Source organism: Rosa rugosa, chromosome 5, assembly GCF_958449725.1.
Source record: "Rosa rugosa chromosome 5, drRosRugo1.1, whole genome shotgun sequence".
Classification (NCBI taxonomy): Eukaryota; Viridiplantae; Streptophyta; class Magnoliopsida; order Rosales; family Rosaceae; genus Rosa; species Rosa rugosa.
Window position 1 is genome coordinate 2,849,807 of NC_084824.1, and position 24,785 is coordinate 2,874,591.

General features: G+C 38.6%; 4 protein-coding genes and 1 long non-coding RNA gene across 6 annotated transcripts; 4 read left to right on the forward strand and 1 right to left on the reverse strand.

The window, feature by feature from the left end:
- The first annotated feature begins 205 nt into the window (after positions 1 to 205).
- LOC133709155 (leucine--tRNA ligase, cytoplasmic-like) lies at positions 206 to 3,853 on the forward strand. The gene is made up of 9 exons (XM_062134791.1): positions 206 to 242; positions 355 to 386; positions 501 to 1,942; positions 2,291 to 2,570; positions 2,675 to 2,752; positions 2,858 to 2,926; positions 3,031 to 3,174; positions 3,285 to 3,375; positions 3,484 to 3,853. Exons 1-9 carry the CDS (start codon positions 206 to 208, stop codon positions 3,558 to 3,560), a joined length of 2,250 nt encoding a protein of 749 aa, XP_061990775.1. The 3' UTR covers positions 3,561 to 3,853.
- Positions 3,854 to 5,113: 1,260 nt separating this feature from the next.
- LOC133712628 (uncharacterized) lies at positions 5,114 to 7,805 on the forward strand. Its single transcript, XR_009847514.1, has 4 exons — positions 5,114 to 5,455; positions 5,539 to 5,680; positions 6,354 to 6,429; positions 7,466 to 7,805. It is a non-coding gene; the product is annotated as an uncharacterized LOC133712628 (long non-coding RNA).
- Positions 7,806 to 11,198: 3,393 nt separating this feature from the next.
- LOC133708008 (uncharacterized) lies at positions 11,199 to 14,767 on the forward strand. The gene is made up of 6 exons (XM_062133457.1): positions 11,199 to 12,338; positions 12,451 to 12,781; positions 12,896 to 12,973; positions 13,090 to 13,158; positions 13,270 to 13,413; positions 13,541 to 14,767. Exons 1-6 carry the CDS (start codon positions 11,227 to 11,229, stop codon positions 14,582 to 14,584), a joined length of 2,778 nt encoding a protein of 925 aa, XP_061989441.1. The 5' UTR covers positions 11,199 to 11,226; the 3' UTR covers positions 14,585 to 14,767.
- A 685-nt stretch (positions 14,768 to 15,452) lies between these two features.
- Positions 15,453 to 19,505, forward strand: LOC133712491 (leucine--tRNA ligase, cytoplasmic-like). The gene is made up of 7 exons (XM_062138600.1): positions 15,453 to 15,565; positions 16,451 to 17,681; positions 17,842 to 18,145; positions 18,259 to 18,336; positions 18,450 to 18,518; positions 18,664 to 18,807; positions 18,960 to 19,505. The coding sequence occupies exons 2-7, from the start codon at positions 16,480 to 16,482 to the stop codon at positions 19,227 to 19,229; spliced, it is 2,067 nt and encodes a 688-aa protein (XP_061994584.1). The 5' UTR covers positions 15,453 to 15,565; positions 16,451 to 16,479; the 3' UTR covers positions 19,230 to 19,505.
- Positions 19,506 to 19,776: 271 nt separating this feature from the next.
- LOC133710536 (nudix hydrolase 17, mitochondrial) lies at positions 19,777 to 21,685 on the reverse strand. 2 transcript variants are annotated; one of them, XM_062136634.1, is made up of 5 exons: positions 21,356 to 21,685; positions 20,957 to 21,062; positions 20,719 to 20,802; positions 20,400 to 20,528; positions 19,777 to 20,268 (listed from the first exon to the last, which is right to left on the reverse strand). In XM_062136634.1, exons 1-5 carry the CDS (start codon positions 21,394 to 21,396, stop codon positions 20,155 to 20,157), a joined length of 474 nt encoding a protein of 157 aa, XP_061992618.1. In that variant the 5' UTR covers positions 21,397 to 21,685; the 3' UTR covers positions 19,777 to 20,154. The 2 variants fall into 2 exon arrangements, with proteins under 2 accessions (XP_061992618.1, XP_061992617.1); XM_062136633.1 differs by having other exon boundaries at positions 21,326 to 21,683.
- Between the last annotated feature and the right edge of the window lie 3,100 nt (positions 21,686 to 24,785).

Below are 24,785 nucleotides of genomic sequence, written 5' to 3' on the forward strand. Positions count from 1 at the left end.
ATGGGTTTTATATTTTGTTTCTCATATTTAATTACACTGTGTTTCACATATCTAGATCCTATAATTATGCCATACATTCTCCTAGTCATTCCTTTCTTTTCTCCATGAAAATGTAGAAAGATTATACTTGACAATTCCCAATTTCCTCATCACCTCTCTTTCTCTTATTTTACAAAGATTATATTCAGCACCTCCTCTCTTCTTAATGGACCGATCCATTCCTGCTCTTAGAAAACTGGCAAGTTCTAATTCTTTTTCTTCTTTATAATTTGTTTGGTTCTCAGATCACACTAGGAGTATTTATTTATACATTCATACATAAGTTCATACATATTTGTTGAATTGTGGATTTAGGTTTAGTTTCTTGTTTCACTCTAGCTGAGGTGGTAATATTTTGTGTGAAATTCACCTAAGATTATCATGTTTGCTTGAAACCTTGAATAACAGTCATCTTTCTGGTGTTTGCATGGTTTGTTTTGACAAACAATTTTACTCAAAAGGTATCCAAAGGTGATAACATTCTCCTAGAGATTAAGATTCTCCTAGAGATTGAAGCAGAGGTTCGAGAATGGTGGGAAGAGAAAGGCGTTTTTGTCAATGCTGATCAATCTCCTGACAACCCTCACTATCCTAACGATGAACTGGGGGATGATCGGAAGAAGTGGTTTGAAAACTATCTGTTTGGTGGTTTATCGCGACGGGCATTCCTGATATCTAAGCTAGAGTGTTGTGCAGCTTATCATAGATTAAGAGATGACAATGTGCCATGGCAAATCAAAGCCTCAGGCGCAGAGGAACTTCCGGAGAAGATTATAAATCTGTTGGTTGGAGAACCACCAGTATTTCCAACAGTTTGGAGAGCTGCCTATTCTACTGATGCCATGAGACTCTCCTTAGCTTGTTCTTGTGATGGTGATGATTCTCCGAGAATTTTATTTAATACTGCAAATTCTGCTATCCGAAAGCTCACTAAAGAAATGTCATGGATTAGTGAACAACTAGCTTATATGGCTGCTGCTGCAGACTCTTCTTCTTTTGTGAGAAGAATCAGAAGAGATGGCCCCCCCAGTACTTTTGCGGACAAGGTGTTTGCGAATGAGATCAATATTGCTGTGCATAACAGTGATAACTATTACCGGGCTTGCATGTTTCAAGAAGCCCTCATTTCTGGCTTTCTTCAACTTCAGGCTGCCAGGGACTCGTATAGAATTTCATGTGGTCCTCATGGCATGAACCATGATTTGGTGCTGCGCTATATTGATGTGCATACACGTCTAATTGCTCCAATCTGTCCACACTATGCTGAATATGTCTGGCGGGAATATTTAAAAAAGGAGGGGTTTGTGGTAATTAAGTCAGGCTGGCCTGCCGCTGATGCCCCGGATTTGATACTCCAAAGTGCCAATAAGTATTTGCAAGATCTAATTGAACTTATGAGGGAGCTTGAAAAGAAGTTTCGAGCTTTAAATGATGGTAATTGTGATGTGACAGAAGAAGAAACGAAGGCAGTAGGTTTGATATATGTCAAGGAGGAAATTGATGGATGGGAGGGTAAGTGCTTGAGGATACTTCAAGATAACTTTGACAGCGAGACAAACACCTTTTTTGCTCAGGACGAGGACATGCTAGACGCATTAATATCGTACATATATGGGGATTTTACCATTCGTCAGGATATAGATTATAGGCAAACTGAACAGCTCTGTATGTCTTTTCTGAAGTTGAAGAAGGATGAAGCACTTAATTTTGGGGCTGATGCCTTAGAGTTGAAGCTACCATTTGGAGAGATTGAGGTCGTTCAAGAAAACTTGGACTTGATTAAGAGAGAAATTGGCCTTCATGAGGTTAAGGTACAAGTTTTCTCTGGTACCACCGGTCTTGAAGATTTTACACTGGATAGTCCTCCATCCCCTGGAAGGCCAGCTGCTGCCTTGGTGAGCCGGTAATTATATCCTTGTGGCAGAAATATATTTGCAAGTTTGCCTAGAGCACCCTCTTTGTCGGATCATTTTGCTCACATAACATGTATGTTTTGTTTTAGTTTTTCATTAATCAAACTTGAATCTTCTTGCTCCTTGCTTTAAGTGTTTAATTTGAATTAACACTTCTATTTATCTTACTTAGCCCAAATGCCATAGATATTGAGTTGTGATGTATGTGTCTCTGTTAATTCTTAACTCATTTCTTATCAAATTATGGATGTTTATTGCATGCAACTGATACATATATTATGCATGCGTTAGTGTCTGTGTAGTTTAATGAGTATGATATTCTTTATTTTGTTATTCAGTGACTTCTATGAGAAAATGGAACGTTCTGCTCCGGGAGTATGGGAATTGAAACGTCGTCTTCAGTTATCAGATAAAGTTCTTACTCCCTCGTCTCGTCCTCCCTCTGAGCTATTGTACCAGAAGAAAATGGAACATCCGTTTAAGTTGTTATTCCAGGAGAAAACGGAACATTCTGACCTTGGAGAACAGGAACCGAATGATGAACAATCCCCAGATAATATTCTTGCTCCATTATATCATCCTCCCTATGAGCTATTGTTTCAGGGCTCTTTCAAAAAGGTATGATATTAATGCACAGTCTTTATACTGTACAACTGTAGTAGATGGTGTTTCATGCTTATCGAGTGAATCAATTTGGAAATGTCTTTTAACTAATGACGCAGGCCAAACGTACTGCTTCTGCCCAGGACAAATGGCTCCTCGTGAACTTGCAATCGAGTAAAGAATTCAGCTCACATCTGGTAGGTATCATTTCATTTTATATTTGTTATATGGGTTAGTTCCTTAATTTGTTCTCTAGACGTGAGACTCACTTTTGGTGTTTATCTACTGCTAAATTGTGGAAGATTAATCAAGACACCTGGGCTAATGAAGCTGTCTCGAAAATCATCAGCACTAATTTTATCTTCTGGCAGGTTAGTAGTCACTAGTCAGTTCCTTTATATAACTGGATGGTGCTGATGAAACAAATTATTAGATATCTGTATTTGTGATGTTGGTTTGCTAATTGATGATATAGGCGTATGATGATTCAACTGAGGTCAAGAAGATTTGCAGATTCTACAACTTGGTATATACACCTGTAGTGCTTATCATTGACCCCATAAATGGTGAGAATATGCGTTCGTGGTATGGAATGGTTCAACCAGAACGTCTGCTGGAGGCAAGTGTCTGAATTTAACTTCTCACTTGTTAAATTACAGGGCCTAAGAAACCATCTACATATACAGTGATCGAAACTTTTTACTTGATGTTAAATTTTGGCAATTGTAGGATCTGTTAGTACCATTTTTGGAAAATAGCCCCAAGGATCACCATCATCCAGGAGAAGAAAGTTCTCAGCCTCAGCCAGAGGAAAGTGAAGGTAAGTATATATGTTTGGACTTCTCGATATCTTCCAATGTGATGTGCATATTACATTTCCATGCAATCATTGTATTTGTACTTAAGGAATTTGTTAAATTTGATTTAGATGATTCGGTTGGTGACAAAACTGATGAAGAAGATGAGGAATTGCAGTGGGCATTGGAAGCTTCCATGAAAGCATGAAGGTGACTCAACCACAAGTTGAGGAAGTATATATCTCTGAAGATGAAGAGGCAATCATTAGCACCGATGAGGAGGAAGAAGGAACAGAAGTGATGAACCTTGGCATTATATATTTAGATTGGATTTCATTAACCTCGTCTTAGTAATCTCAGTAATCTCACTAACCTTAGCCTGCAGTAGTGCTTCTTTCTTCATCAATGAATGGTTTTGTCAATATGCCCAGTTCTGAGTTGTGAGTTCTGTCTTTGATTGTAGATTACCGAATTAGTGTCATGGAAGAAACACTTTCTTTTTTTTCCTTAGTTCACTTGGAAGATGATCTCTCAGTACTTAATTTACTTAGTTTCTTATGTTTCAATGTCTTCTATGCTTTTAGCTGAAGTAATATTTAGAATCCCATACAAGCCGAGCACCGTAACCCATTAAAGCAAATCGTTCAGGATCCAAGTAATATTTAATCTCCTAGTCCTTCCTTTTTCTTGTTCCTTCTCCATAACAGCTATTATTTTTGTAGTACCTCAAATTTAGGGATATTTTTCCATAAGTCGATCGGATTGAATCATCTTGTTAACTGGTGTCAAAGATTGTGATCAATAATATTAAGAAGTTATTGTGATCAATTCCCTTCTATAAGTTGTCTAATAATCAACAAGAAAGGTGCGGCCTCCTCCCAAAATTTCTCCTATAATTGCTTGGAAATGGTGAGGCCTGTCTTTCTTGGTGAGGCTCCCTTCTCTAATTTCCAGCCAACCAGTCTCGAAATGACAGAGGCTACTGAAAGACCAAGAAGGAAGCAGGACAACAAGGCGAGACTTTTTGAGAGAGATGGAGGCAAAGGCTCAAAAGTTGTGGGAAGATCATGAAGTTTTCAATGCCGAAAATCTTGCGAAAAGCCTCCTGATCCAGGAGAGAAGTTTTCTGGAAACTTCATGCGTGATCTGTTCTTACCTGAACGGTGCCTTTCACCTTGGACATGCATCAGCATTGTCGGAGTTAGAGTTTGCGGTTTCAGAGACTAAGAGGTGCCAATGTGCTCTTTGCCATTTTTTTTCTTTAATTTTGAACTTGAAAATCAAACCTTTTTTAAACACAATTAAGGGGGTGTATTCAATCTAGATTTTAAATGATTCTGTTTGATTTTTTATAATCCGTGGATTGTCATGGATTTTGCAGAATTCATGGATTGTTTTTATTCCATATGGATTGTAATACCCCGAAAAATCTAAATTAAATTCCGTGGATTTTTAGAATTGATTTCACGATAGTGGGAGCGAGTACGAGGCTTGGAGAAGTTGTGGAATTAGTTCGAACGATTAATTTTTGAAAACGAACGTTATTTAGGGGCTCGCGAAAGTTGACTTTTTATACGTTCAAAATTTGGGAAAACTTCCTTCATGAAAGTTGTAGAGCTCGTCGATACGATCGCGGGCATATGCGGAACGCAAAAATCGGAGTTCGTATGAATTAGTTATGATTTTTTGAAAAAGTTTCCAATTTAGTATAAAGCTTCCATTTTCGGAAATTTCCGAAAATAGTTTCAGAATTTACAAAAATAGAAAAAAGCTGCTGCAGCCCTCGTCCCCGCCGGAAATCGCCTCCGATTTTCGTTTGGCCATATCTTCCTCCTCCGGCCACCGATCCTCACCAAACTTCTTCCATTGGCTTCGTATGGTCCTTGCGCACCTGTCTGTGGCAGCCTTGCACGGCGGCACGGCCCCTAGCGGCGGCGGCGGCCCGGTTTCGATTTAAGCTCGATTTTGGTCAACGCCGGTTTTCTCCTAGCTCCGGCCACCAAAACTTCCGATCCTTGGCTCCATGAACTCCCCTCAACCTGCTGATCATCATACTAGGAGGATTGCACCTAGAGTGACCGGTTTCACGTTCGTCGGAGCTCGGTAAGTTTTCAATCTGAAACGAAAATCTTTCGATCGGTATATCTCGAGCTGTAGTGCATCGTTTTGATTGATTCTTGAACCAGTGAGTTCTCCTTGATGTTCTTAACAACTCTCTAGAAGGGATCGAAGCCTGAAATTGAATTTTTGACGTCGAAATCAAGCCTTGCCGGATTCTGCAAATTTCGCCGGATTCTGGAAATTTTCCGGCCACCTCGACTGTTTTAGGTAATTTCAACCACTTCCGGTCATTTTCAGCTTACATGATAGTTATGAAAGTTGTTAAGCATGATGAGAGGAAGAGGAGCAGCCCGGCCCCGACACCATTGGCGGTGGTCGGCGGCGGCTCTGCCCTAACTCCGGCGTCCCTTTTCCGGCCACCTCCGGGGGTCAAAAATATAGTTTCTGTGCATTTTTAGATTCTATATTTCAATACGATCATTTCGATATATTATACGCAATTTTTGGATATCGTATGATTAAGTTATGAATTTTTAAGTTTCGATCGATTTCGATCGTTAGATTTGTGATCTGTGAAGTTAGGACCGTCAGATGGACTTGTAGTTTTGATATGATGATCTTATGACTGTCCCAGTGACTTTGTGTGGTCATGGGCGAAGATCCGACCGTTGGATCTTCGTATAAATGCAAAACAGTGATTAGGGAGGCGATTCGTGAGAATCCGTCCGTCGGATTTTCGTATAAATTTGTGAAGATGTTAGTAAGGACGATTCAGGAAGATCCGACCGTTGGATCTTCGTGATGATTTTTGGAGGGTGATCCTAAAGGCGATCCGTGAGGATCCGACCGTTGGATCATCATTTAATTTCGATCCGACCGTTGGATTGTTGTTTGAGTATGTTTTTGAGTTGTTGGCTAAGTTAAGGTCATGTTTGATTAGGTGATTGACGGTCTTCCTTGGGTGAGCGGTTTTGGTGTGTATTGTGTTGAATTGAAGACGCAGCGGGAATATCGAGGTGAGTAAAATCGCACATGGTTCCTTCATGAACCGAAATTTAGTGATTTATATTGAATTATAAAGGTGTGGAAAATTGTTTTAAGAAAATAAAGATTTGTTTTGAAATAATATGAACTTGATCGACTACGGTTCATAGGGCTACTACTCACAGGTAAGGAAAATGAATTTAAGTATAAAAATGAATTTCTTGTTTTTATTGCATGTGAACTATAGATGGTATTAGTAGTTACTCTTGTGTAGGTGATTACGTATATATATATATATATATATTTACGTGAAATATATATTGAAAGTTATGACATTGTGTGATGTATTGAGTTGTTCGTGATAAAGAGTAGTTGAGTAAAGTGCGATAGTTGAAATGTGTAGACAAATTATATGTTAGTGTCAAGTGTTCTCATCGTGTGTCGATGATGGTGCCAAGTATTCTCATCGTGTGTCGATGATTGTGGCAAGTGTTCTCATCGTGTGTCGATGAAAGTGCCCAGTATTTTCATCGTGTGTCGATGATTGTGGCAAGTGTTCTCATCGTGTGTCGATGAAAGTGCCAAGTATTTTCATCGTGTGTCGATGATTGTGGCAAGTGTTTTCATCGTGCGTCGATGATAGTGGCAGGTGTCTTCATCGTGTGTCGATGATTATGACACGTATTATCGTAAGATTGAACCTTGGCCAAGGTGACAGGTTACGATTCAGTTAGAGCTCTAGTCTGTCTGCCATCATACTGTTTGAGGGATAACCTCAAGTTTTTATGTGTCTTTGAGTATGACATGCTGCGTGGAGGGGTTTTTATAACTATCATATACCCTTGAGTATATATTGGAAAGGGAAAGTTTAGTTGTTTGGATGGTCATGGTGAGATGTGAGTTGATTGATGTTTGAAGTGACGTTGTGCACTTCAATTTTTATACTAAGAATCACTTAAATTGATTTGTTCTTTAAAGTCGTGCAATTCCTTGTTTACTCATACGGGCTGTCAAAAGCTTACCGGGTTTGTGTTGTTGCAATCCCGGTACACTATTCAAATTGTGTAGCGGGTAATCCTACAGGTCAGGAGAATCAGGACGGTGATCGTGCGGGTTAGAGAATTTGTTTTAGTTTACAGCAATTGTAATTGTGAGGTGAGTTATGCTCATTTGAACCTTACAATATAATTTGGTGAGAGTGTGCTGTAATAAACAAATTTGAGATTTGGTTTATGTAATATCGAGCGATGTGAGGTGTGGTTGTTTTGAGAAAAAATTCAGGTTGTATTTATGTGAGTTGTATTAATTCATGTTTCGGATTTGAATTTGTTATTCAAAATTCGGGGCGTGACATGGATTTAAACAGATTCTAATGTATTTTATTTTGCAAGATTTGTTTGGATTTTGATAAATTCAGTATTTGAAGGGTTTTCCTAATTTGCATGTTGCATAACATCAAAAGAGAATTCAACTCCTGCATTTTTTCGCTCGACTAAAAGAAAATTTTGAAGCAGATAAACAATTGAACATGATGAGATTGTGATAAACAATATAGCTTGATGAGATTTGTTGAACAACATGTATTAGCATTTCAACCCAGCTATTTACCTTTTTAATTACACTCGAACTAGTTAATGCATCTCCTTATTTTGTAATGTTATATGCAAGATAATTAAGTTCAGTGTAGAACCAGAAAGGCAGAAACAAAGTACTCCTCTCATAAGTAACAAAATATTTCCATCATTGTAACACTTGTAGTAAGCACTTTAGTCAAGTATGGCTCTGAAGGTATATGAGGAAGAATGACAATAAAGTTCTCACAATGAATCACAACAACCCGCAAATGTTAGGTCATAGGTTTTTTGAAAAGAATATTATCTAAACCTAATTCTAATCTCATCAACGACTAGAGGCTTTATTAAGGGAGGGGTTAGATCTGAAGCTTCTAAAATGCTGATCTAGAATTTGTTCGCTGTTGCAGCATTCTGGTGCCACCCCACATACTCCAATGTGTGTTATCATGTAGATTTACGACTGATATACACTCAATCCTTGATCCACTCAATTAATCAACTCTGATATCCTGGTTTTAAACACAAGAGAGATAGTCAGAAACTATAATTGAAAATTTGCTAGATATAAATCATATAATACAGATTAGGACCCGTATAAAATATTTGAAGGCATCTGGAAGGCCTTGATTCAACTATAAAGATAATTATCCATGATTGTCATGAACTACAAATAAATAAACTTGCACAAAGATAACCAACTATGAGCTCTTGGGTTCCCTTTCTACAAATTGCATATAAATCAAGAATTGTTCCACATAATCTAGATGAGAATTCTAAGTGGCTCGAAGTGATACCTCTGATGCAAATAAAGTATCACATAGAAAATAGGGAGCAACATCAGAGTCAATATGGAAATAGCATTGCATTGGAGAATTAGGCAGAAGATACTAAAATGGCACAAAAAGACTATAGTAACCAGTCATTTGCAAAATCTACTGCACTAAGCATCTAGAGCTCTACATGTCCTCCTATAGAAAAGAGTTTCTGCTTTCCCGAACAAGTATGAGAATAACAGAACTGGTGCAAGAACTATTCTACAAATACATCAAAATGCAATTAAGCATCATTGCATCAGTAAATCAAGCTATAACTATCTTGTGCAATATTAACAAAAGATTATATGGAGGGGGCGGCAAAAACAACCAAGTAACATTAGAATAAAGATAGTAGAGCTTCTGTTGATAACAAAGATTGGTGGGAAAATACCTATTACTTTTTTTTTAGCATCTTTCAAATTAACAAGGCAAGCATACCCTTTCTGCAAACTCAAATACTTCTATAAACAATTACGTTATTGGAAAATACAAAGTCATTACTCATAACAAACCATGCTTTTCCTTTTCAACTGAAAGATTACACATTATCCATAAACACATTAAGCTGCATAGCAGAAGCATTTGGCAAAGTGCTTAAAGAAAAAAGGGAGAAGCAAACAGTTCGACGAATGAGAAAAACCTTGATAGAACCTCAACTCAAGCTAATCAAGTCTAGCAAGTAGACACTGCACTTGAAAAAAAAAATGATTCAAACAAGATAATGTAGTACAATAAAAGTTCTGAACACGTAAAACTGTCAAGCATTGAGATGAAATTTAAATGGGATAGTCTCAAAAGCACCATTGCAATCACACATGACCAAAAAGCTCATTCCTTCGCTAGAAACCAATGCTTAATAGACAAACTTTATGTATGATTCTGAATAATCAACATCAACTATAATTCAGAGTTAGATATGAAAAATTTATACTCAAAAGAGTCTTTACTTTATTGCTATGCAAATTCCCAACAAAAGGCCTCTCTATATCTTCAGAAAGCTGAAAAACCCAAAACCAATAGTCATCAAAATCATACATATTTCAATTATCTTGCTCAGAACAGAAACTTGAGGAGCTTTCTCGACGATTCCATGGACTTAGTTCTCGCCTAAGTAGCGGTGGCCGGCGTCATATACTTGGTAGAGGACAACGGCCAGATTAGTCTTGCTCACTGCCACCACTCAAATCTCGTCGGCGCAACGACTGGATTTTTCGGCTGAGATGGACGGGGTAGAAAATTGAGCGGAGCGCAGTAGCTGCAACACCGTCGACTGCGGCAGAGCTGGACATGGCTGATCGTCTTCTCCAGATTGCCGTTCGTATTTTCATCTTCTCGATGAGAGAGAGAGAGAGAGAGAGAGGGAAAAAAAAGACGTCGAAATCTCAACTCTAGAGAGCAGATTTCTGAAAGGGTTTGCTATTTATACCAAGGTCCTAAAATCCTTCACTCCATCACCTAATAGAATCCTTCAAAATCGTTGGACTGTTGAATACCACTAGATTTATATTAACTTTTTAAAATCTGAATTGAATACCTCAATTTTAAAAGACTTTTTAAAATCTTGATTGAATACCTCTAGACTTCCAGAATCCAAAACAATCCAATAGACTCCTAATTAAATACACCCCCCCTAATAATGCAAAAGGGCAGTAGTTTAAGGATATTTTGGTCATTAAATTAGGTTTTAGATACCTTCAGCAACAAGGTTTAGGAAGTCTGTTGGGAAACAAATTCAGCCAATATATATGATCACTTTCAGTATCAGATTCTTATAATCCAGATTTCTCTCTCGCAGTTTATATCTCACTAATTAATTACACCTTTGTTTCCAAGAGCTTAATTGTTAATCTTCTCCAATCAGATACTCCGTCAAAGGTATGCTTTATCTAATTTTCACTCTGTGCAGGTTATTATTCTGTAATGGTATATAAGCCTTTTCCTGCAAGTTAACTGGGGGCTTAGGTTCTTTAATTTGTACATTGGTAATTGTGTTGGTTGCATGTGTTTACTTTCTAGCTTAAAATTTGTCTTGGAAAAGTTGAGAGCGAAACAGAAAGACATATATCAATCATAATATAGGAGGAAGTTAGCAAGTAGGGCTTTTGTTCATTGAGTTTCTTGCAAATTTATGAGTATAATGTACACGACCGATTGAGATAGACACACAGCATGGTTGTATACAACATAATGATAGCGATATTCATTTGGTTGACACGAGTTATTGGTTTCATTATGGTCAAGGTTGTAGAGGAATATATATTGTTTTTGGTAAATATTATGGACGCGCGTTTCTATGATTTTAAGTCCTCTGTGATTGCTTACAATGTTTTGGAGTAGCTGGTTTGCATATGGAAATAACTAAACATTATTGTTTGGTGTTTGCAGTTCGTGATTAACTGTAACTGTCACGCCTAAAGAAATCCCCAAGATAACAGATCGAATGGCAGCCAAATGTGAAACAAGCTCATCCAAAAAGGCTAATAGAGACGTTCTCCTAGAGATTGAGGCAAAGGTTCGAAAATGTTGGGAGGATAAGAAAGTTCTCAGTTCTAAAAAGCCTGGCCACAAGTTCTTTGAAAAGTTCCCTTATAATTGTTTTATGGGACATCCATTTAGTCTCTCAAAGCTAGACAGCTGGCTGCCAGATTTTCCTATTGATGCCATGAGATTCGCTTTGGCTTATGTTTGTGATGGTCCTGTTGATGCTGCGAAGATTAACTTTCTACATAGCAATGCAGATTCTGTATTTGATGCTGCATACGATGCCATCATAAGTCTCACTAAAGAGATGTCATGGCACGAAGAATTTTTGGCTGCAGATTTCGAGTATTGTTTGAGAACAGGTCCCCCCTCTACTTCTGCAGATAAAGTATTTGCCAATGACATAAACATTGCCTTGAACAAGACCAAACAGCATTACGAGGCTTGCCAGTTTCGAGAAGCCCTCGAGTCTGGCTTTCTAGCGCTTCAAGATGCCAGGGATTGGTACAAGAGTCTATGCGGTGGTACAAATGCAATGAACCGTGATTTGGTGTGGCGTTTTATGGAAATGCAGACGCGTCTTGTTGCTCCAATCTGTCCACATTATTCGGAATATGTGTGGAGAGAACTTTTGCACAATGTAAACTTTGTGGTGAAAGCAGACTGGCCTGCAGCCGATGCTCCAGAAAATTCAACCCTCCACAGTATCCATAAGTACTTGAAAAGCATGACTGATTCACTGAAAAAACAGATTGAAAGTGAGAGAACTAAGAAGGTATGCCCCAACATAGAAGTTTTAATATATGTCAAGGAGGAATCATTTACATTAAAGATGAGGGAGGATGGGGAAGTTGAGCTTGGGGCTCAAGCCTTAGATTTTAAGCTGCCATTTAGAGAGTTTAGGGTCCTTCTACAGAACTTGGACTTAATTAAGAGGCAAATCGGCGTTGAAAGGGTGCAAGTTCTGTCAGCTACCAACCCTCATGATCTTGCGAAAGCAGGCTCTCATGTTGAACTGATTAAGACTCTACGTCCAATACCTGGAAAGCCAATTAGTCTCATCTTGAAACGGTAAGTACTATAAATAAGGTTTAATTGCCAGAGTTCTGTACTTCAATCAACATTTGTGTGTGTATCTTTTTTTCTAACCAAGTTTTTATTCTTCTTACTTGAATGATCATAGATCACGTATTTTAACAAGTATTACACAGTTAAAGCCATCCTCATTTGGTTGTTCGCCAATGCGCTCCAACACCACCATGTCCAAGCCAAAATGCAGTGATAAGAAAGCTAAACAGAAACATGGTGTACGGGACTTACCAAACCAAGTAGCTAGTAAATGCAGCAATGAGGATATTCAAGTTCTTGAATGGTTTGATAAGCAAAGTAAACAGAGGCATGGTATAGGGGAAACGATGAACCAATTTTCTACGTCCACAAGAGACAACAAGTCTCGAGATGATTTACACTCTTATCCTCCATGTAAGTTAAGATTCAAGGGTTCCTTCGACAAGGTAATGGTCATCTTTGATGTTTTCTACTGCATAATTTCTATACTGCACAAGTTAATTGAATGGTTGCTAAGAAAATGAAATTGATGTTTGTTTTTCGTAACTGATATATTAAAGGCAATGGACGCTGCGTGTGATCAAGACAAATGGCTCCTGGTGAACTTGCAATGCAGGGAGGATCTCAGCTCACATAAGGTACTAGAATTTCATTCTCCCTGGGGTTAAATATTTTGCTTTATGTTTATTAGTTTCTTTGAATTTATAAGTTTCTACTAGGACTAACTTTTGGTGTATGTGCTTTCATTGTGAAGCTTAATCGGGACACCTGGGCTGACAAAGCCATCTCTCAGATCATTAGCACCAATTTCATCTTTTGGCAGGTAGGTTGTACCAGCTTTGATTTTCTGTGTTAATCACTAACTTACTATTTTATGTGCTTATTATCTTATCTTCTTAATTATAATTTGATAAATGCTTCGTATGTATTATAGGAGTACTCTGATTGGCCTGAAGGCACTATGGTTTCCAGCAACTACAAGTTGGATTCTAGAACTGTAGTGATCATCATTGACCCCGTCACCGGCCAAGCATTGCGTTCATGGAATGGGATGGTTCAACCGGACGATTTGCTGCTGGTAAATTACTGTCTGTCATGCTTGTTTGTAAATTTCACACTCAATTGTTAGAGGGTCGGCTTAGGAAGATTTTCAACATACATTTATTATGATCAAACTTTTTACTTGATGTTACTGTTTGGTGTAGGATCTATTACCGTTCCTGGATAGTAGCCCCAGGAATATGCATGTAGCCAAAGAGGAGGAGGAGCAACTGCGGCGCGCATTGGAAGCTTCGGTGGAAAGCATGAAGTTTGAGACTTTTGGAAGAACCTCCAAAGAGTATCTAGTACCGTCCTTCAATACTAGACCCATGACTAACAAAGCAACTGAAATAGATGAAGAGGAGGAACTGCAGCGTGCATTGGAAGCTTCGATGGAAAGCATAAAGTTTGAGACAAGTAATGCCAGTACCTCAAAAGAGGCTCTAGTTCCGTCCTTCAATACTAGCCCCATTAGTACTAGAGTAAGTGAAGAAGAAGAGGAACGGCAGCACACATTGGAAGCTTTTGTGGAAAGGATGAAGTTGGAGACAAGTACTGCAAGTACCTCCAAAGGAGATGCAGTGTCGTCCTTGAGTAGTAGCTCCAGGAATACTTATGTAACTAGACCAGAGGAAGAAGAAGAGGAACTGCGGCGCGCATTGGCAGCTTCCATGGAGTCGGATGGTGGAAGTACCTCCGAAGAGGACCCACTAGGGATCTTCAATATTAAACCCATAATTACTTATGTAACTGAAGATGACGAGGAGGAATCTCGGTGTGCAATGGCAGATTTCATGAATTCGTTTGAGACAAGTAGTGCAAGTACCTCTAAAGTCCCGACGTTTAATAATGCTACTAGAGAAGAAGAGGATGAGGAATTGCAGCGCGCATTGGTGACTTCCTTGGAAAGCCTGAAGTCGGAGACAAGTAGTGCAAGTACCTCCAAGGTTTCCAAGAATACTTATGTAACTAAAGAAGAAGATGATGATGAACTGCTTCATGCATTGGAAGTGGAAAGCATGAAGTGGGGGACTAGTGGAAGTACCTCTAAAGAAGATCTAGTACCGTTCTCCAATAGTAGCTCCATGTATACTGATGTGACTAGAGACGAAGATGAGGAACTGTGTCGCGCATTAGCAGCGTCCATGGAAAGTTTCAAGGTGGAGACATGGACTAGAGGAAGAAGCTCGAAAGAGAGAGTCGACTAGCTAGGAGGAACTAGGAAGAAACCAATTAATTAAAGAGCCATCAATCAGCTGATCAATAAGAAACTCTTAGTCATAGGAAACTGTTATTGTAAGCTCATCAGTCAAAGAAGAATTATAGTTGACTTGGAATGTGATCTTACAGCGGCTGCAGGAGCAGAAAGATCGCCACTGGCTGAAACTCATTATGTGGGAAGTGTATGATGTCAATTTAAGATTTGATCTAAGATTTGTGGTTAGGTTAATCAATCCATGAAATTTTCTTCAAGTGGAATATAGTAATACAGTAATAAGTTCTAGTCACACTTTCAAATATTATCTCCACATTCATTAATTTCATCATTAGAGATGCAGATAAAATTAAGTGAAAAACATTCGTCTTTTGGTGTGTGCTCAATATCGCTTGCATGGACACTATTTACCTCACTTGCGTGTGCTCGAGCATGGACATTGTCAGTCTCGCTTGTCACATGCACAAGCATGATCACAGCTAACCCCACTAAACATGGGTATTGTTAAACTTTTTTTTTTTTTTTTAAATTTTGAGAATGGGGTATTGTTAAACTTACTAAACGTTATCTCACTGCTTGTTTCTGTTTTGACGGCTTAACCATGGGGGTCTCGCCGCCCGTTATGGCAATGTCATGGTTAGATGATTGGGGAGTTCTGGGCTGCTTGGGCCGCGCGGCTTTTTATTTGGTTTTGTGGGATGCTTTCCTTACCAGCTTGGGCCTAGTTATGGTAGGGGCCCACAGTACTCCCATCTAAACCCACACTATCCATGGAAGGATCTTTTGGTCATTTAACACCACAGTTAATCTTCCATTTCCCAAAACGAACACCGATTTCGTGACTTAAACAGCAAGGTTTTCAAGTCTCTTCGTTTTCCAAAAGCCTCATATATATCACTCTCTCTCTCTCGTCGCACTTCACTAATCTCCGAGCTCAAATCGACCGGTTTCTCCATCGGAAACTCCATCACAGGTGTGCTAATCTTAACCTCTCGCTGTGCTTCGTTTACTCTCGCTTTGCTTCATTTTCATGTATGTATACCTCTACGGCTCTACTTGTGCATATACGCTTCCGGAATGTATATATGTATGTACTCACTGAGGTTCGCTTTTGTACGGAAATCACTGTGTAGCTATGTAATTCAGTAATTTTCAGTGTTTTACTGCGGTTAATTAAGCGATTTGGGGCTATTATGGTTAGTTTGTGCTTCAGTCTCGTTCTTGTAGCAGTACATATGCTTATGAATCTGGTTATGCATATCGTTTTGATTTCTAGTTTGATTGAAATTTTTGTTGGTAAAAGTAAGGCTGAGAGAGAGAGAGAGAGAGAAGTATCAAAATGTAGATGGAAGTTAGAAAGTCAGGGTTCTACTTATCAATTTTGTTTTGGATAACTTAATATTTGTTATGGATTAGATTTTCGCAAGTCTTAGGGCCTCGTGTTGTGGTGTGGAGTGTGGAGTGTTGCGAGTAGAGAACACAAATATCGTGCTCTACCGGTTATAGATTTGTATACAACCGTTTGAGAGAGATAGACGCATAGTTGTGTATAGAGTGTGATATGGAAGATTCTCTCTCCATACTTTACGTTGCCGCTGGTGCATTGAATAACATGAAAAGTGATTGTCAGCTTCATAATGGTCAAGGCTGTAGAGGAAATATTTAGCTTTTGTTAGAACTGACTGACCTCTAGATTGTCACATTGTCATGTGTATGAACCTTCCTTGGTTTTACTTTTACCTCCTCTGTGAAAAAGCTTTCATTGTAATTTTATGTATGGAGTAGTTAATTTGCCTTATGGAAATCAATCACTGTTCCTTGTAGTTTGTAGTTTCTGTAACATTAGTGCAACTTTCAGGCCTACAGAAAACCAAGATTGCAGATCTAATGGCAGCCGAAGGTGAGACGAGCTCATACACACTGCGCAATAGAGAGTTTCTCCTGGAAATTGAGGCTAAAGTTCGAGAATGGTGGGAAAACAAGAAAGTTTTCAGTGCTGAATGTGAAAAGCCTGGGGACAAATTCTTTGGAAAATTCCCCTTTGATAGCTTTATGGGAAATCCATTCTCACTCTCCAAGCTAGACCAGTCTGCATATCTACCAGCTTTTCCTGTTGATGTCATGCGATTTGCTTTGGCGTATGTTTGTGATGGTACTGTTGATGAGGCGAAAATCAACTTTCTACAGAGCATTGCAGAATCTGTATTTGATACTGCAACTACTGCCATCCTAAAATTCACTGAAGAGATATCATGGCATGAAGAATTTTTGGCTGCAGATTTTGATTCTTGTTTGAGATGTGGTCCCCCTTCTACTTTCGCAGACAAGGTGTTTGCCAATGAGCTAAACATTGCTTTGAACAGGACCAAGCAGCAATACGAGGCTGACCAGTTTCGAGAAGCCCTGAATTCTATTTTTGAGCTTCAAGATGCCAGAAATCGGTACAAGAGTTCATGTGGTGGTACAAATGCAATGAACCGTGACTTAGTGTGGCGTTTTATGGATGTGCAGACATGTCTTATAACTCCAATCTGTCCACACTATGCGGAATATGTCTGGAGGGATCTTTTGTACAAGATAGACTTTGTGGTGAATGCAGACTGGCCTGTGGCTGATGCTTCAGATGATTCAACCCTCCAGAGTGCCAATAAGTATTTGAAAGACTTAATTGATTCAATGAAGAAGCAGATTGAAATTGAGAGAAATAAGAAGGGTACTGCTCCAGCTACATCTAGTTTGACAGAAGAAAGCCAAAACTTAGAAGCTCTTATATACGTTAATGAGGCATGTGATACTCTTACTTTTGCTACAGAGGGATTGCATACAGATTATGGACAAAACAAAGATGAGTTGAAGCAGAATGAGGGGGTTAAATTTGGGGCTCAAGCCTTAGACTTGAAGCTGCCATTTAGAGAGATTAGAGTGCTTCTACAGAATTTGGACTTTATTAAGAGGGAAGTTGGTCTTGACAAGGTGCAAATTTTATCAGCTACCAACCCTGATGATCTTGCTAAAGCTGGTTCTCCTGTTAAAATAATAGAAGCTGAATCTTCCTCACCTGGAAATCCAGCTATTCTCTTCTTGACATGGTAACCATCATCTAATCCTTTCTGTCACTAATTTGCACTTTACATAGACCATCCTCTTGATTGTCAGGTTGTTGTACTTCAGTATATGTGTATGCTTTTCTTTTTAACCAAATTTCTTACTTTAATAGTTTTTAATTGATTTTTTTCTTATGTTTGTTAGTCCAAAAAGTGATTGTGGATCGTTTGGTACTTCTAAGACTACACCAATAATGGCCGCTCTATCCTCATCTGGTTGTGCGCGAACGCACATCAACCGTTTAACCAAGTTCATGTCGAAGCCAAAGTGTAATGATGAGAAAAGTCGGGGTCCAGAATGGACTGATGAGCAAAGGGAAGAAAAACATCTTGCATGGGAAACATCTGACCACCATGATACATCCACTATAGATGAGAAGTCTCGAAATAATCCTGCTTCCTTGTATCTCCCTCCCTCTAAGCTACTCTTCCAGAGTACCTTTGATGAGGTAATGCTCATCTTTGATTTTATCTTTCTCATTGCGGCATAATGTGTTTACTGTATAAGTCCAATGGTTACTGAGAAAATGAAATTGAAATTATTCTATAACTAATATTGCAGGCATTGGATACTGCTTGTAATCAAGACAAATGGCTCCTGGTGAACATGCAATGTGTGGATAATTTCAGCTCACATATGGTACTATCATTTCATTAATCTGTGGTCTAGTGTCTTACTTTATGTTTATCAGTTTCTTTACATTCTAATTTCCACTAGGACTCACTTTGGTGTATCTATTTTCCTCTGTGAAGCATAATCAACACATCTGGGCTGAAGAAGCTGTCTCTGAGATCATTAGTACCAATTTTATCTTTTGGCACGTAAGTGGTCCTTTGATGTTCGTTTTACTATTTCCCAGTGCTTGTTATTTCTACCAACTCAAATTTAGATTGAGTTTGCAATTTTGTTTTCTATTAATTGTATATGTATTCTTGAATATAATTGGTAATGATTTTATGTTTATAGGAGTATTTTGATACACCTGAAGGTAAGATGGTTGCCAGAAAGTACTGGTTGGACTCAAGAACCATAGTACTCCTCATTGACCCCATGACTGGTGAAGCAATGTGTTCATGGAATGGAATGGTTCATCGGAATGATTTTGTGGAGGTAACTTACCCTCTGTGATGGAATTTATATTTCAGACCTGTACCATGATATATAAGGTTATTTCTCACTTAATTGTTCAGGGCCAGCCTAACAGACCTTTCAACATATGTAATTAAGATCAAGTTTTCACTAAAGATTAATGTTTGCTGTAGGATCTAGTACCATACTTGGAGAGAAGCCCCAAGAATAATTTCGTAACTAAAGAAGAAGAGAAGGAACTACTCGCATTGGCAGCTTCCATGGAAAGCATGGAGTCGGAGACAAGTAGTGGAAGTACGTCCAAAGAGGATCTAGTACCATTCTGGAATAGTAGCCCGTGGAGTACTTCTCCAACTCAGGAAGACGAGGAATTGGCAGTTTTCACGGAAAGCATGAAGTTGGAAACAAGTAGTCCAAGTAGTTCCAAAGCAAAAGTCGACTAGAAAGAAAAAAACCATTTAATGGAGGGTGTTGGCAACCTTCCCAATCAAAATAGGAAAATCTGACCCAAAAGCTCATTGGAAACTAGGCTAGGTCTTGAACATGATCAAAGAACAGTTACTTGACTTGGAAGATGATCTTTTTGTACTTAAGCTCAGCTTTAGAAGGAATTATAGTGATTGCAGGAGCAGAAAGATCCACTGGATGATATCAATATCTTTAATTTGTAGTTGGAATTGTACTTCATTATCTGGGATTTTCTCTATTCCATAAGTAGCAGGCTAGTAGTTTGATATTACTCCTCTCTCACACTGGCAACATAAATCAGCTGCTTGCATTTGCTATCATGTCACGTTGGCATGTGAATCATGTGAAATATAGATATGGATTTCAACAATATGCTCTGTTCGGGTTCAAGATTCCTGTTTACTGTAAGCTTTTCCAATCCTATTTTGGGTTTTTGCTGACGTTCATAGTGAGCTTGGTTCTACACGAGTTATGAATTCTCATTTTACAGTGTTTGATGTGTCTGAGCCAATAGTTAATCGATTATTTCAAACAAAATCCATGCCCTGAATTCAGGAAGAGAAATAAATATACAAATAACATCAGATTTTTTTCTTCTACTTCTCCCAACACCACCAATTTGCTTTCTCATCAGAAGAGATGAGAATTACAAAAAGGGGCAACAGTACTAAATATCAACGACAGCAACAAACTATAAACTACAGGTTGCTTTACACTTGTGTATGCCTGAAGTTTACTCTACAACCAGTTTTTCTGGTTGACTGGAAACATCTCTAAGCAGTACTGTCATTTCTTCTTTTTTTTCTCTCTCCTTTTGGCTTGATTCTCTAAGCAAGTGTCGATTATGTACAAAACAATAGGGGTTGATCTCTGTTACTTAGCTCAAAGAACAACCCGATACTAGACTTCTTCATCCTTTTGTTTCTGTTCTGAGGTAAGCCGCTCGACCAAAATGTCCAAGGCTTCCTTCATCCACCAATGTTGACAAGCTTCTCTAGCTTTGGCAGCAGTCATCTGTATATATACAAATAACGATTTACAACACGTTTTTGTAGAGAATATACATGCAGATATGCATAACATGATATATTTTAAGCGCAAGACTTCAAATCCTTAACACAAATCAACACAGATCAAAGACATACCCAAATGCGTTGTCGTACGTTCTTCTCTGGCCAGAGATCCAGTTGCTCCTTGACAAACAATGGGAACATGTAGCCTTCATAATATGTGTCATGGCTTTTGCTCATGAAACTCCATTGTCCCAACTGACACTGCCATCAAATTTACATTCCGGTCAAAATCTTGGCCATTATGCTCTTAAGATTCTTTTAATCTTCACCTTGTTTGTTGTTAATACCTTTTATTAATTCGGTGGTAGAGTATTTATCTCCACATTTCAGAAAATAGTTCGAGGACTCTGCCCCTCTCAATCAAAAGAATAAAGAAAAACAAAATACCAACCTCAACATTTCCAAGAACACCTGCTTCTTCTAGAGACTCTCGTGAAGCAGCTTCTTCTACAGATTCATCAAGTTCCCAACCACCCTAAAAAAAAAAAAATAACAACAACAACCATTGTTGAATTTAAATGCAAAGCTAAATGTAGAAGCAATTCTTAATCCAATTAAAGTTATTAAACAAAACAAAAATATGAAGAAAAAAAAAGGGGTATAACATTTGAGATGCATCAATTGTATACCTTAGGGAACATGAATGCATTGCCTTTCTGTGAAGTAATCACAAGGAACTCCAATTCATTGCCCACGGTACCATCAATGCCATTTTTGTATCTATAAGGTATGCACCTGCAAGATTAATTCAATGAAAATTCAGTTTTTGATTCATTACGAAAACTTCTACCATTGCTTCGAAATGTAATTCAGAGCAAAACTTTCGATTATTTGTGCATGAGATATGAGATAAAATGGCAAATGATAAAAAGAACATGAATGGGGAACATGGGGTACAATCTGATAGGGACCCATGATGAACAAGAAAAGAACAAAACCGCCATGTCAATTGTCAAGAAAAGCTCAAATGAAAACAAAGAAAAAGACCGAGCCTTCACCCTACGACTTGTCGGCGGCCCATGTTGTACCTCTGCAACTCCCTTCCCGTTCGAGCAACTAAACAAGCCATATCTCTTTCTTCTTCTTCTACTTCTTCCTAACTAAGCCTTCGCAATTGCAAAATTTGCAAGTGAAACCCTTTGGCAAAAGAAAGGTTCCCTTTTAAACGAGGGATTTAAGGGCCAGACGCCTTTGTTTCTGTTACAACTTACAATCTAAATCCCAAAACAACGAGTAACTGAATGTTGCGGGTTAACGCGGAAAAATATCCAAAGTTGGGTAGAGGTCTCTGTGGTAAGTTCAAGTTTAGGGGCATAGAGATGAAGGATGGGCTGGCACAAAGACACCAGACTTGGTTATATATAGAAAAGAAGCGTTCATGGAATCATGGATGCCGCATCGAAATAATAAAACGACGTGGTTTCCTAATTTCTATATTAAGGTGTTGGGACCTGCCGTTTCGTAGTGACGGATTATTATGCGACATTGTCAATATTAAATTCCTCAAAATATGGAAATTATTCTATGCACTGACGGTGCAAGTGACCCAACCCTTATAAAATAATCTCAACCCTTGATATTTATTATCAACTTTATTTTTAATAAACAAAAAGTGTATTTAATGCAATCTAACCATTCATTTATGTTGGTGCAAGTGCACGGCGGTGCTCTGAATAATCTCTCCTCAAAAGAAAAGAAAAATAATAATAATAATGTCGACATCCATATAATCGCGACAAGTAGACTAACTAATATTAAATTTGTGTATAATTCGGATTACAAGAGTGATGTTCCGAAATAAGGTTACGTAATAGTCAGATTGGATAGAATAACAACAACTACACATGATAATATAAGCGGCAAACAAAAATTATATAACTAGGACCAATTAAAATTAATCTTTTACCGCATATAAATTTTTTTTTTTAGTTGAAAAAATGAAAGATGAATGATATTCAGCAAGCAGCACAATAATGACCCGCCCCTAAAGGGCCGTCAAAAAGAGCCATTACTTAAAGTACACAACTAAGCACACCCCTAAAAAGAGTACACTACAGAGGACATTCCTGACACACCCACCTTTTAGGATTATGCCCAAAGTAAATAAAACTAGACCTCTGAAAATGAATAAAATGAAACAACAATGCGTCTATTTTCTTTACAATCTCTTCACTCAAGAAAAGAAAGCTAGAGTTTGGGCCCCTGTTGTTGTTGCTGTTCTTGAGCTCAGGCTTTGCATAAGTGAGAAGCCTGTAATTGATACAACGGAGGAGGATACGGCAATGGATTCCGCTAGCAATAATTCCGAAAAAGCCCCCTTTGTATAGGGTGGTTCTAGGGTTTTATGAATAAGTTGGGATGAACTTTGGTCTTAAACCTTAACATTATTTTGGTTACTAGTGCTTCATGCTAGAATAGATGAAATTGTTTTAGAGTGGCCGAACATGACTCAATATTGACGTAACTCTCAATCGTGATATATTGTTACATAGTTTTATTATTAATAGATTGACATTGCTATTTTAAAAGAAAAAAAAATAGTAATAATTAGTTTTCCTCGTTAGGAAGGAAGTCGGAGCTCTGTCCCCAAATTCCTGTCTCTCCATTTGTATGTTGACATGTGTCTCAGCTAACAGACGTCTAATTCCGTTATGCCTATATACAAAACTTCCAAAAAAACAAAAACATCCCAGTTCTTACCTCTCATGCCAACGTTAGAGAGGCATGAAATCAGAATAGAAGACAAATTTGGTGAGAGGGTTTGTGTCATCGGTAAATGCCATAGAATCAGAAACTGGAGCAGGTTGCTAAAGAGAGCTGCAGATCTACGCTAAACCTTTTCAGTATGGGTTCATCCTTTGATAAAACCCCAATCAGATTAATGATTAATCAAATCAAACTGACCAAATTGTATGAAAATTGATCGACCCACCCCAAAAAGAAGACGAAATTCTATCCAGGTCCAGGCTGGAGATTGAAATGAATCCAACCACAACAGAAATCGCCAAAAGCAAATTGATCCACCCCAGACGATCAAAACTATGACGTACGGCAAGCAGATTGAATCGAATCCAAAACCAAAATCCTGTTTGTTTGTTTTTGTTTCCTTCTTCTTCAAGCACAGTTCTTTTAGATGGCTGTTATTATGTTGCTTACATGTGTCAGAATTTGATTAGAGGACAGGGAAGAAGAAATTGGGACCCATTCACGTCGCCTTCTGCTCGAGGGGTTTCTCTGTCGTTTCCCACAACAACCATTCGTTATTGGTTGAGTCCACGTGGCGCGACGTAACTGGGTTGGCTGACAAGTTGACTTTTGGAGAACGAGAACATGCTCACGTGTATGAATTATGGGCGTGCCTTTGCATGTTTTCTTTTTTTTTTGTTGGTGTGGTTTATATTTCTTGACTTCTAAAAGAAATGAAAAAACTTAAACAAAGGGTGGGTGACGTGGGTCCTACTAGGAAAAGCTAATGGTGATTAATGATTAGGATCAGCGTAACTCATTACTTCATGGCAAAGAGGAAAAGGTGTTTTTTTTTTCTTTTTTTTTTTCGTTTTTTGAACCAAATCAATCATTTCATTCAACTCAAGCCAGAATGACACGGATGCATACATTCCCTTGCCATCTTTAGACAAGTTTAGGACGTGGTATGCTAGCACCACCCATTAGACAACCAATGCTCACTTATTCAAAAGCGAGCCTAATAACTATGAAAAGCAATACATAGCAATTAGGCAAAGTTTAGAAATAAAAAACAGAATTTAAATTTTCTCCTTGCCCTTAACAGTTGGGCTAGGAGGTTTGGAGAGATAAGCAAAACAAGTCTCTTGCGCATCCGCAACCTTCTTTGACTTTGGAGGATTTTTATTCGTTGCTCCCAGAGGCCTTCCTCTTTTCTTCTTTGTGCCAGAGCTTGTGTGCATCACATCTTTAGGCACTAAAATATTCCCAGGAGCTTCAACCATACCCAAAGATCGGGCAGAGAACTTACTTGTAAACATAGGCAGTTTTTGTTTCTTTGCCTGGATATCTGGCAGCAACGGTTTGAATAATTCCGGTAGCAAAATCTTTAGTTTTTGGGGAGACTTTGAAGGAGAGGGGGGGAGGTGACGCTTGTCACCCCTACACTCCTTGTTCTCTGCTTCAACCGGTACAGCTGGTTCTGCATCCTTAGAGGCCTTCAGGCTATTTCTTGCAGATCCTACCTTCTTATCAAATTCCATGCCTTCACTTGGAGCGATAAGTTCAGAAGATGAGACCTCCATGTTCAGAGCTGCAATTACTGCCAACGCTAAAGGTTGGTGCACCTCCTTCTCCATTTCTGTGGCACTTAGGACTCTGTCACGCAGTATGATATGTTTGCGTGCTTTAGAAACTTCCTTGGGCTGGAATAAGGACCTGTAGATAGATGGCAAAATAGGTGTCTGCACACCCTGAAAACGAAAGGTTCCATCT

Bases quoted from the DNA above. Each gene is read 5' to 3' on its own strand.
- LOC133710536 (XM_062136633.1), bottom strand. From the start codon at position 21,396: ATGGCTTGTTTAGTTGCTCGAACGGGAAGGGAGTTGCAGAGGTACAAC. The intron at 21,063-21,325 runs GTGAAGGCTCGG...TTAATCTTGCAG, and splicing joins GGCCGCCGACAAGTCGTAGG to GTGCATACCTTATAGATACA. The intron at 20,529-20,718 runs GTTGGTATTTTG...ATTTGATGGCAG, and splicing joins GTGTTCTTGGAAATGTTGAG to TGTCAGTTGGGACAATGGAG.
- LOC133708008 (XM_062133457.1), top strand. From the start codon at position 11,227: ATGGCAGCCAAATGTGAAACAAGCTCATCCAAAAAGGCTAATAGAGAC. The intron at 12,974-13,089 runs GTACTAGAATTT...TTCATTGTGAAG, and splicing joins AGGATCTCAGCTCACATAAG to CTTAATCGGGACACCTGGGC. The intron at 13,414-13,540 runs GTAAATTACTGT...TGTTTGGTGTAG, and splicing joins AACCGGACGATTTGCTGCTG to GATCTATTACCGTTCCTGGA.
- LOC133712491 (XM_062138600.1), top strand. From the start codon at position 16,480: ATGGCAGCCGAAGGTGAGACGAGCTCATACACACTGCGCAATAGAGAG. The intron at 17,682-17,841 runs GTAACCATCATC...TATGTTTGTTAG, and splicing joins GCTATTCTCTTCTTGACATG to TCCAAAAAGTGATTGTGGAT. The intron at 18,146-18,258 runs GTAATGCTCATC...CTAATATTGCAG, and splicing joins TCCAGAGTACCTTTGATGAG to GCATTGGATACTGCTTGTAA.
- LOC133709155 (XM_062134791.1), top strand. From the start codon at position 206: ATGGACCGATCCATTCCTGCTCTTAGAAAACTGGCAA. The intron at 243-354 runs GTTCTAATTCTT...TTGTGGATTTAG, and splicing joins TGCTCTTAGAAAACTGGCAA to GTTTAGTTTCTTGTTTCACT. The intron at 3,175-3,284 runs GCAAGTGTCTGA...TGGCAATTGTAG, and splicing joins AACCAGAACGTCTGCTGGAG to GATCTGTTAGTACCATTTTT.